Consider the following 12773-nt stretch of genomic DNA (forward strand, 5'->3'; position numbering starts at 1 on the left):
TTGAAGGCAGTCTTACAGGACCGGTGACTATATATGTCGATAGTCAAGCGGCCCTCAAGGCTATCAAGTCACGGACCATAAATTCAAGAGCTTTTCTTAATTGTAGGAGAGCTCTGCAGGATATACACTCATAGCAACATGGTGGGAAACGAGGTAGTAGATGAACTGGCTCGAGGTGGCTCTAGGTCTATCGACTTATCAGTTGATGAAACCATTCGGCCACCGATGTGCCACTACATCGACAAACTTCGGGAGATCTTCAATGAGAAAGCACATCAAAGATGGCTATTGGAACCTGGTTGTAGAGTATCCAAGGCAATCTGACCTGTGGTTTCTCATCGAAGAACCGCTTCACTCCTATCACTTGATAAGTTAGGGATGAAAATCGCGGTGGGACTTATAGCAGTCCACTGCAGAATGAGGTCCCTAACTTTAAAATGGGACGACAGTGGCATTGACTACTGCAGACTATGTGAAGATGCGGAGGAGATAGAGACTGTCGAACATCTGCTTTGTAGGTGTCCCATGTTGCAAACAAGGAGCTACCGTACACTAGGCAGATATGAGATAGACACTCTAACCTTCCTATCTAACATAGATCCCATCGTCCTACTCAACTTTGCCAGACATCTAGCATGGCTTGGCAAATGTCCTTAACAACCCTTAATAATCAGGCTCTTTTCACTTTCCAGATAATTCCTTGGCGTCAATCTCTACATCTCCCACACTCACCATCATCTCATCATCTCTATCCTATCATCCACATCTAATCAAGCCGCATCAAAACTCTATCATCTCCTTCATCTTAAATCATCTCAACAACACACCTCCATCATATTTAAATAATCATCTCCATTATCTTTAAATAGCCTACACAGGGTGAACACAATGGACCAACGGTCTCCGAATGAAGCAGTCACCTTCGTAATAGAGGGATGCGCATCTTTAAACCTAACCTAACCTACCACCTTTTTCTACGCGAGAAATTTGCAAATATCCGCAACTAAATCTCACGTCCACTCTGTTCACCACATGGGCTGCAGAGGTGAGCACTGAATTGAATGTCATGGTCGATGGTAGCAGAATTCCAACCACCAACAACCCCAAGATTTTAGGGGTTGCATTCGACAGTATGTTCACAGCTATCTGCGACAAGCTGGGATATAGCAAAAAGGTCCTCAAGACCCTAGCCGGCACCACTTTGGGCGCATATAAAGAAAACTTGTTGACCACATATAACACAATAGTTCGGTCTGTGGTAAGCTATGCGATGCCAGTGTGGTCCGCGAATATAAGTGCAACGCGATGAAAAAATATTTAAACAAGTTAGAATGTCGCCCTGAAAACTGCAGCAGAGTGGCATCTCATGTCTACAGTGGACCATCCACATGAGGAGACAAAAATTATTCGGGTACAGTAACACAATGGTATGCTTTCGTTGCAGTACTTGCTCGGGTGAGGTAGAGCCATCTTAATCACAATATGGTGGATAGGACCCCCACCCAGACATGTCAAGAGGAATCTTCATGATCGGGCGGGGTCGACTATATAATACCCTACACCACTGTGAATATGTTAAATATATAAGGGAGCTATATCCAAATCTGAACCGATTTCGATATAATTTGGCACACTTATTTCTAGGCCAAATACCGGCAAACATTCCAAATTTTATTGAAATGATATATATATCGCGTTTCGTGCATCAAATACCTAAAATCGGCCGAGAATATATATGGGAGCTATATCCAAATCTGAACCGATTTCGATATAATTTGGCAAACTTATTTCTGGGCCAAATACCGGCAAACATCCCAAATTTTATTGAAATCGGATATATATATCGCGTTTCGTGCATCAATTACCTAAAATCGGCCGAGAATATATATGGGAGCTATATCCAAATTTTAAACGATTTCTACATAATTTAGCACACTTATTTCTAGACAAAATTCCGTCGCACATTCCAAATTTCATTGAAATCGGACACATAAAGCGTGTTTCGTGCACCAAATGCCTTAAATCGGGCGAAGATATATATGGGGGCTATATCCAAATATGAACCGATTTTTACCAAAATAAATAGCGTTCGTCCTTTGGTCAAAAAAACTATCTTCCCCAATTTTCATGCGAATCGGACAATAAATGAGACCTGTACTTTGTTTACAAAAATACATGGACGGACGGACATGCGTAAATCGACTCAGAAAGTGATTCTATGTATATCCCTAAAAGGAACTATGGGTCTATATCGTTTCCTTTTGCATGTTTCAAACTAATGCACAAAGACATAATACCCCTTACCACAAGGTGGTGTAGGATATAAAAAGCTAGAGTAGTTTTGTCTCGACTACCTTCGGTATGATGCAGCCGTCTAAATTCCTATTGGGAAAGGATTGATGTCACCGTGCAAAATATCTAAATTGGTTACTCCCTTACTTAGCCGGATCGACTAAATTTCGATTAGGCACATTTTTTCTTGGATCCAAGTGTATCCATAAGGTTGAAGGTATTAATATTTGCTACAAGTCTTCTCACTTTATAAAAAATGCAGTCCGATTTATTAAGGAGCCCCGTGGTTCTGTGGTAAGCACGTCCATCTTGCACTCAGAAGGCCTGCGGTTCAAGCCCTGACCAGAAAATCATCATTTTCGGCGGTGGCAAATCCTCTCAGTGTAATGTTGACTAATATTTATACCCTCAGCCTTTAGGCTAAAGAGGGTATTTACACTTTGATACGACCAAAAATGTGCCTCATCGAAATAATGGTTTTAGACCCCAAGTATGTTTGTACGATATCCGTTTCAGACAATTTTAAGTAGATCTAGCAATGTCCGTCCGTCTGTCTGTCCGTCTGTCTGGCTGGTGCGCACGATAACTCTCGAACGGATCAATCGATTCGGTTAAAATTTTGGGTATCGAAATATTTTGTCCAGATTTGATTTAAGTTCGAAGATGGGCCATATAGGTCCACTCCTTCAGGTACCTCCCCCACAAAAGTTCCAAAATGTTCGGAAAAATTGTGGGCACGATAACTCTTGAAGGAAGTAACCGATTTGGTCCATACTTTGCACATCGTGAAATTTCTACCAGACTTAGATGAGGTTCCAATATGGACTTAATAGGCCCACTGCTTCGGGTACCTCCCACACAAAATTTCGGATAAGTTCAGTTTAGGACTTGCTCTCGAATCGCTTTGTTTTTTGTTGCAACAACTTGTATTCATTTCCCCCCATACGAGGGTACAAGTTTCATCAGGTGCAAGTCCATACTTCCTGAGAAAATGGACGGAAAGGTGCAAAAAGCCCCTATGACACCCTGTGTAGTGGTTGGAGCGCAAGATTACCCTCCAACGGATCTGTCGATTCGGTCCAAAATATGGTCTTCGTAATATTTTATCAAAACATAGTTTAAATTCGAAGATGGGCTATATCGGTCCACTCCATCAGGTACCTCCCCCACAAAACTTCAAAAATGTTCGGAAAAATTTTGCGCACCATAACTCTTGAAGGGAGTGACCGATGAAATCCATACTTTGCACATCCTAATATATCTACCAGATATAGATCAGGTTCGAATATGGACTATATTTGTCTACTCCTTCTGGTACTTCTCACATAAAATTTCGGATAAGTTCACTTTAAGACCTGCTCTCGAATCACTTTGATTTTTGTTGAAGCGATTTGCATTCGCTACCTCCATTACGACGGTAAAAGTTTCTTCAGGGGCAAGTCCATATTTCTTGCGAAAACAGCCCGAAAGGTGTAAAAAAACCCTATGTCACCATATGTGGCGCTCGGAGAGCACGATAACTTTCGAACTGTTCAACCGATTTGGTCCAACATTTGGTCTTCATCATATTATATCCAAACTTAGTTTCATGGGCCATACCGGTCCACAACTTTCGGTACTTCTCCCCAATATTTAAAAAAAATGTCACTAAAATGCTAGGACGATATCACTTGAATGTGGCAACCAATTTGGTCCAAACTTTGGATTCCCTAATATTTTAGTTTAACTTCTACAATGGCCCATATCGGTCCTCACTAAGGGTACCTGCCCTACAAAAGTTCAACATTTGTGTGTTAGTGCAGTTAATCCCTAATCCAAATTTTTGTCGGCAAGTTCAAATGTCCAAAAAGGGCCACAAAATTCTAAAGAGACCTTAAATACATTCGATCTGTCCGGAGGTGAAAGATTCGCTTCACATTGGCTGAGGGTATCTATCTGTCGGGAAAGCCGACTGACACTTTTTTACTTGTTTCTGAGTACTTGAGCCATTAAAAACTTCTCTACAAGAGATGTCGGACTGGGCAATAAAAAGTAGGTCCCACATCATTGAGCCCAATATGATAAGTCTCCCCTGTCTCTTCGGGCAAGTTTGGGGACATAAGTATGTATGTTTGTATGTACATATGTATGTCATATTTATGGGTACCACCGCAGTGCTATGGTAGGCATGCCCGTGCTCGATTCACACGTCAGACATCATCACACTTTTTAAACGATGCCAAATATAGTCGATATTTCCTGAGTTTGGACATAGCTTAATAAATAGGTCCCTTATCATTGACAAAAGAATCGGAGTCTGCCTTGTAACTTCGGGAATGTTTGTAATCCGATTTTAGCGGGCATGTCAATTGTCATTATTCCTGGTAGCTTGTAGGAGAGAGGACAATCATTATTATAAGTTCGCTACAACTTGAACATACATACCTATAACTTCTATATTCCCGTTTACTTTTGTCTGAAACATACATTTAAAGGAGAGATATACCACGATGTTGGGTGTCACCGTGGGCCAATGGTAAGCACGTCCGTCTTGCACTCTGTATGCCCGGATTCGATACCCACGCGGGACAAAAACATCATACTTGCCAACGATGGGAAAATAACCCTCAGAAAGGATGTCATCAATGTAAGCGACATTTCCTAAAAGGGTTGCCGTAATACACGCCGTTTGGAATCGGTGATAAAATGTAGGCCCCATATCATTGAGCTAATATGAATCGGCGTGCACTCATTGATATGAGAGAAGTCTCCCGTGTCCCTTCTGGGATGTGTATGGGAACATATTTATGTATACCACAATGTTGAGGTATGTATTATACGTCGCAAAAGTATATGTAACCAAGTCTTTGATAGGCCTGCCACCTCTCGTACCCCGGAGACATTTTATACGAAGTCTTATATAGTGAGAACTTAGAGAAACACATGTTTTATGTTTATCATTATAAATTCGAGTATAATTTTGAAAAATGATTTATATTTTCCACGGTATAAAAAATATAAATATATATGTATAACTTATTTTTGTATTATACTAAGTATTATTAACTAATACTAACTAAATAAAACTTAAAACAACAAATACAAATTGGAATGAATGGTAAAACTAAATTCATATTTCATTAAAATAAGTCTCCTTGTGTTTGATTTTGAAAATCGAAAATACAGCAATATCTAAAGGATTCACCATTATTAGATTTGGCATCACTTGGAATTTTCATTTTTTGTTTGAAAAAATCGCTTACCTGCTGTGGACATGGTTACACATGTTGAGGCTACGGCCATGCGACGTCGTCTTCGGATGACAATAATCATCCACAAGAGTAAAATAATGAATAGTATTATGAATATTGGAAACCAAATATTGAAATATATGTAAATCATTTTTAAAATAAGAAACTCAAGACGGAATGTCGTCCGTTGGAATGATTTTTTGTCGATATGTTATTTCGTACTATTTCAAAGTTTGGTAAATGTGAAACGTAAAGAGTGAAAGAAAAAGAAGAAGAAGCTATTGAATAGAAATTCAATTAACGCAAAATCAAAAAATTCTGCGGAAATCAATTCATAAATTTTATTCAAAGTGTTGATTTTGAAAGTGACTTAAGTCACGAAATTAAAAAATAAAATAAAATAAATAGGTGTGGAGCACTCACTTTTAATTATGTACTATAAGATAACTTTTTTAATTGATAAAGGAAAATATATCCTTGTTCCTCCGTAAGGCAAAACTATCAGCAGCTCGGTAACTCAAGTTCCCATTAACACAAATGAATATTTAGGTTATTATTCATAAAATGCTTTCTGTTACAGAATCTAATTTTCGATTTCTTCTTCTTCGAACTTGACGGAAATCTACGATTGGCGTCAGTATGAATCCAATGCGCCACTAAATCTTATTTTCTATTGTCTTTAAAACTTATATTTTTTATTTTTTGTTTTTTATTAAGAAAAATACTTAGTTCACTTTGAAAGTCAACGCCACCAACATGAGGATATAATTCTGATTTATTTATTTATCTTTCTTTGTCCAATTTTTTTTCTGCATAGCTACATTTCGAATTCAATAATTTGATATCAAATTGAAATGTTGAAACTTTCATTACAAATCCCATTAAACGATAAGATAAGGAATAAATAGTCTGTGGCTCATTTAGTGGGCTACGGAACTGTGACTTCTGAATAATGAAAGCAGTTTCCTTTACACTTTCATTAGATTCAATGTGAGGAGTAGAGAAGAAGGAATATGATATTAAGTGCTGATGTCATGCTAAAGCAATTCTTCAGCAGTGCTTGGAACGTCAGATAATGTACAAGCAACTGGGAGAATCTGATCTTGTTTCCAAAAAAGTTTACAACACGATCAGTAATCATTCGATTCGTAGACTTCTCTACAAATGGTGTCTTAAGACACGCCGTTCGGACTCGGCGATAAACAGTATGTCCCATATGATATATATGAGCTAATATGACTCGTGGTGCTCTCATTGATGAGAGATGTCTCCCATGTCCCTTCTGGGATGTTTGTGGAACAATTAAAACCCCAAAGATTCCATTCCGTAGTACAGCAATAGACTATTCATAGAACAAAAAAGCACCAGACCGTGAAAGAAGAAAGCTACTTGGAAAGAAAGATGCTGAAACACAGCGGACAAACAAGTGCAACCTACCTTTCTAATACAATGCCAATACATTTGAGGTCCCCCGACATTTGGAAAATAGTTCCAGTGCATAAACCTGGTCAATCTTCACACCTAGGTAGATCATATCGTCCAATAACACTATCACCAGTGGTAACATTTCTATAGACCATACATACTCTTGGTTAATTTCACAGATCACCAAAACCATGGCTTCTTCCAGCTCTGAAGACTCGTCGAATTACACCGCCTACACAATAAATCACGCCATACTCTTAAAACCCAGGGCAGCGGGTTCTATCGTACCGAATTGACCCGGAACCACACAACATTCGTGTTCCGGTCAGCGGGAGCAGAATATCCCAGGGACTATGCTGCTGTGTGAACACAGGCCCCTGTGAGTCGTCGTCATCAGAATACGCGACATCCAGTGGGAAGAATATCATGGTCATGGAAGCGGTCCAGGAAACCAAGCTCAATAACAAATTCATCTTCTTACAGCGTTGTGATGGTTACAACGTACTGAGGAAGGATCGCACCAGAAGTGGAGATGCATAATTAGCTTTCTTTCATCGCGAGCTCCAAAAATTAGGAAAACAGTAACTAGAGGCACCACCCAAGGAGGGGTGCTCTCACCGTTACTGTGGCTACTTGTTATAAACAATATTTTGACTGATCTGGACAATCAAGGTATAAAAGTTGTTGCCTATGCGGACGACGTTGTACTACTGATTTCCGGTAAGTTTCCGTCAACCATTTCGGAGCTTATGCAAGGAGCATTATCGACGCTGTCACGCTGTGCTAAGGCCAATGGCCTTGTAGTAAACCCAACCAAGACAGAACTGGTAATGTTCACGAGAAAGCGTAAGCTCGGCGTATTTGTACCACCAACACTGGATGGTGTGCAGCTTCAGCTCTCGCCCGAGGCAAAGTACCTTGGCACAATCCTGGACTGTCAATTGCGATGGAACAGGAATGCTGAGGAAAGGGCGAAGAGAGGATTGATTGCACTTGATTTATGTAAGAATTCTACTGGGAAAAGTTGGGGTCTAAACCCATCGATTATACACTGCTTGTATAACACCGTGATTAGAACCATCTTATCCTATGGTTCTCTTGTTTGGTGGCACTCACTGCGCCAAAAATCGACATCCGGTAGGCTTGACAAGGTACAAAGAGCTGCCTCGATTCTCATAACTGGAGCCACCAGGAGCACACCACAGGCTGCTCTGAACGCAATGCTGAACTTAAAACCACTGAGTCTCAGCATTAAGTATCAGGCAACTCGCAGTGCCCTACGGCTGCATGAACAGTATCGCTGGGCGGTTGTACCTATGGGCATAGATGTATCCTGAACAAATCAGGCATAAATGTGAACCAACGCGGAAAACCAGTCCTGAGATTTGACTAGTAGAGACGACTGGAACCGCAGTAACCCCCCTCTGGACGGTCTGGCTTTTTATACAGATGGTTCCAAGATGGAGGAAGGTACCGGGGCTGGCGTCTACTGTGAAAGGCTATCTCTTGAGTACACCTACAGGCTAGACAGCAACTGTAGTATCTTCCAGGCTGAAATCTTCGCGATTTGGAAGGCAGCGGAATTGATAAAAAGTTTAGATGCAGAAAGTTTGGAATGCATCCCCTAACCTAACCTACTGCACCAGTCTATTCATTTCAGACCGATCTTGCTTGAGCCTGGCTCTAATGACCCAACATTAGCCCACTTTTGTAAGGTCATAACCGTCTGGTCATAGGGGACTTTAATGCTCATCATGAGTAGTAGCATTCGTTCCTCGAAAACGACCAGAGGGGTATAGTGCTGGCTAAGCAGGGTGATAGTTCTACGTTTTGCACAGCCAATGAGGGCACTCCTACCGGGATTAGTGGAGAGTGTCACAGTTCCCCAGACATAACCATATGTTGCTCTGTTCCAGAACCTGCAAGAAGCTACTATTTTTTACTACGATAGCATTTTTCCTTTATGTTATCGGAAATAATAGTGAAAATTAGTACATTCTTGCAGTTCTGGGACAGACCAATTGCCTCTATTAGCACACCACCCGATTTCATCACCTCAACGCCGCAAACTGATTAGCCGAGTTTCATAGAGTTCTCTGATCACCGCTTCAGAGATCTGCCCAAACCTTTCGATGTTTGGATAGCAGAAAAGGCGTTCCGAGACATAATCATCACTGCTGCAGCCGCTCGTCACATACCTGCTGGTCGAATACCCCAAGTGAGGCCAAACTTCCTAGCAGAGGCGACGGGATTAGCAAATGAGTGCGATGGGCTTCATCGTGCCAACCCCAGCGACTCCAGAGTCAGGGAGCTGGCACTGAAAGTTAACTGGTTGATCGATGAGCATAAGCGGTACATGTGGGTAAATCTTCTGAAGAGTTGCAACATTGGAGCCGTAATAAGTGAGTTGTGGGCAAAGGTTAAGTCACTTTCAAACCATGGAATGAAGGAAGATAATACCTTAATCCCGTTTGGCGACGTTACGCTGACTGACCCGAAGGGTGCGCAAGTTATTTCAATCGACAGTTTGTCTAGCAGCCCGAGAGTGACAGGGCGAAGAGAAGAGTACTACGTCCCATCAGATCTCATCCTGCCAAGGATGAACCACCACAGTTTACAATGGAGCGCTGGGCCCAGATGGAATCTCCATGGTAATGCTGAAGCAGCTGCATGAGCCGGGAGTGGAGTATAGCACTAAAGTTCTCAACTTGTCGCTAGCCACCCTCATTGTTCCCGAAGTCTGGAAAATGGGCAGGGTGGTCGGTCCCGCTACTGAAGCCAGACATGGATGCCAGCAAAAGTGAATCGTACTGGCCGATTTCGCTTTTGTCGCCCGTAGGAAAGACTCTGAATGCCTTAGTCTTCCCCAGTATCAGAAATAGCTATCAAGTTGCCGATCATCAGCATGGATTCTGTATGTAGCACAGCACAACAACAGAGCTGCACGCCATCTCCACATATATTTGTCAAGGACTCAACCAGGAGCGGCCGTGGGATAGAACAGTGTTGGTGGCGCTGGACTTATCAAAAACCTTTGATACTGTCAAGCACTCCACGCTGTTCGAGGACATCGAGCAGACAACCCTCCGGCCAAGTTTGAAACGTTGGATAATCAACTATATGTGTGGTCTCCAGTCGTATGTGGAATTCAGGAACAAGAGGTCCTAACCCCGTAGAGTAAAACAGGGAGTTACCCAAGGTGGGGTGATATCTCCGGAACTGTTTAACCTCTACTTTATTACGCCCTACTTCAGACGGTATTGAGGCGTCAGGTACCCTCCCTAATGATATCTGTGAAAGTCTGAACTCCTATTTAATCGATCTTACCACATTTTTCCACGCGAGGAATATGCAGATATCCGCCACTAAATATACGACCACTCTGTTCACCACATGGACGGCGCCGGTCGGAAGAGAGTTGAATGTCGTGATCGATGGTAGCAAAATTCCCGCAACCAAACTACCCCAAAATTCTAGGGGTCACATTCGACACTACGTTCACGTCGTCCGCGTATGTCGCATCTATCAGCGACGAACTGAAATGTAGGTGCAGGCTGCATTTGGGATTCAGATAAAGAAGCCTTGTTGACCACATATAAAGTGATAGGTCGGTCTGTGGTAAGCTATGCGGCGCCAGTTTGGTGCGCGATTGTTAGTCCAAAGCGATGAAAATATATTCAGAGCTGTCGGAATGCCGCCCTAAGAATTGCAACAGGGTGTCTACTCATGTCTTCAGTGGATCATCTACATGAGGAGACGAAGATTATTCCAGTACAACAACACAATGGCATGTTTCCGTTGCAGTACTTGCTCGGGTGTTACAGTGAGAGCCATCCTAATCATAATATGGTGAATAGGCGGGCATGTCAGAAAGTATCTTCACGATCTAAAAAGAGAGGTCCATCGTACAAAAATCAGCCCAGCATGCGACGCTACACAGGCCCGCGCGATCCACTGGGAATTAGCACTTTGATTTTGGGTGTTCCGAAGTTTAAACAGTTGTGGTGGTAGGTACTCCAATAATAACAAATAAGCTCACAAAAACGTCCATTTGCCAACTACATAAGGAATGATAATCGATTGCATTTCAGAAACCTGTTTGTTGTACAAATTTAAGAGTCACTTATCAATCTCAATATCCATTGCTAAGAATGAACCATACAGTTTCTATAATTAGAATTATATGATGATGATAAATATACATATAGTTTGTAATAATGAATAATTATCCAAGTATGTATATTTATAACCCTACCTATTTTGTTACATAAAACGACGATTACTTTCAAACCATTGAACAAGTTGTGTCTTTCCCACTAATTATACCTATATTGAGATTCGAATTAAACATTAAAATACATATACATGAACGATAAAATATATACAAAACACAAGATTGTTATAGAAATATGTATAGTTTCTGTTTAATAATAATTAGTAATTGATAGAGAACTTGTACTATTTTCAAATAATTACGTAAAAAATAAGTTTTCATATCATGTTGCTACCAAACGGGGAAAACTAAGCTTAGCTGGCGGGAAACGTACTATGTTATTGGAGCTTCGCTTAACAAAAAAGTCAATATTGACTGTTCTAACGAATAACAAATTTAAACCAGATTGAATATACTATTCTGAATTGACCATGTCTTGTAATAGAAATAAAGCTAAGGTACTTGGTATGTTTTGACAAGTGTACCATATATTTGTTTAATAATAAATGACTAACACTCCATGGAAGACTGGATTTTTTATGAAATTAATATGATAATCACATGTTGTTGTATCTTTAAATATAAAAACCGAATAATTCGTAGGGAATTTAATGTTATGGAATTAATCATTATATGTATACAAAATTAAGGCATCAACTTTCCACTTGATAATAAATACTCGTACATACATTATAAGTTCACTCACCAGATAAGACGGTTCCACGTCGTTTTTTCGTACAACAATAGCCGCAACAGCTAAATATGATAAATACAAAAAAGAACATAAATACTATTCCCCAGAAATCCATGCCGTCGTCAAAATCGTCGTGGAAATCGTCCAAATCGTCTAGATAACCCACTGGAAAGGAAAACAAAGAAACAAAAACATTTTTACATTCTAATAATAAACACAAAACCTGTGCCGAACTATTAATACAATGTTCTCATTCAATGACTTACGTTTCGTAGAGTTTCACTTAAAGCCACAAAATTTAAATACAAAGAAAATCGTCACTGGTCACAAGGACGAGTGAGTTATGTGGGGAAAAACAAAAGACCAACGAATGAAATTCTTAGCCACCCAATCTCGAGTCCAACAACCAAACCACTTGTTGTTTTGTCCAATTAATTTATTTTAATCAGCACTTTGTCAGATATTAAGTACGATGGCAGTATCTATGTATTAAGATATCAGTTAATATCTTTTTTATTTGTTTATATATTTAGTGATAAATATACAAATTAATTGCGTTTGTCTTCTGTGCGTCACGAATTTGTCTAATGGGTCGCAAATTTTTTACACAAACATCAAAATATGACGAAATACAGATGTCAAAATCAGCTGGTTTTGACGAGCGTTACATTTTTTGGGCTGTGGCATTCATTAACCCACTAAACGCAAACAATTTATTTTTTGTTCGAAAAAAAAAATATATTTTTTGTGGGGATTTATACTTTTTTATTTACCACAGATAGTCTTTGAGGGTCCTGAGTACAACGATATCAACCATGATTTTTCTGAGCATGTTTGCTGGCATCTGTAGTGGAATTCTGTAACTCATTTTTTGAGTTGCCGACAAAAATGGGTAAAAACGCAAAATTATGAATGAAAA

At 40.2% G+C, this 12773-nt stretch overlaps 1 protein-coding gene across 2 annotated transcripts in view; it reads right to left on the reverse strand.

Annotated features, from left to right (window-relative positions):
- The window catches only part of LOC141405107 (uncharacterized), a 78408-nt gene extending 65908 nt beyond the window's left edge, over positions 1 to 12500 (reverse strand). The window contains exons 1-3 of one of the 2 annotated variants that reach the window (XM_073989111.1): positions 12400 to 12470; positions 12121 to 12336; positions 11867 to 12019 (exon numbers count right to left, since the gene is read on the reverse strand). In XM_073989111.1, the coding sequence (XP_073845212.1) occupies positions 11867 to 11969 (103 nt within the window). In that variant the 5' untranslated portion in view covers positions 11970 to 12019; positions 12121 to 12336; positions 12400 to 12470. Of the gene's footprint in view, positions 1 to 11866; positions 12020 to 12120 lie in introns of both variants that reach the window. The other variant, XM_073989110.1, reaches the window with a different exon arrangement.
- Positions 12501 to 12773: the final 273 nt, after the last annotated feature.

Source organism: Musca autumnalis, unplaced genomic scaffold (genome assembly GCF_047663935.1).
Source record: "Musca autumnalis isolate F117 unplaced genomic scaffold, ASM4766393v1 scaffold_5, whole genome shotgun sequence".
NCBI lineage: Eukaryota > Metazoa > Arthropoda > Insecta > Diptera > Muscidae > Musca > Musca autumnalis.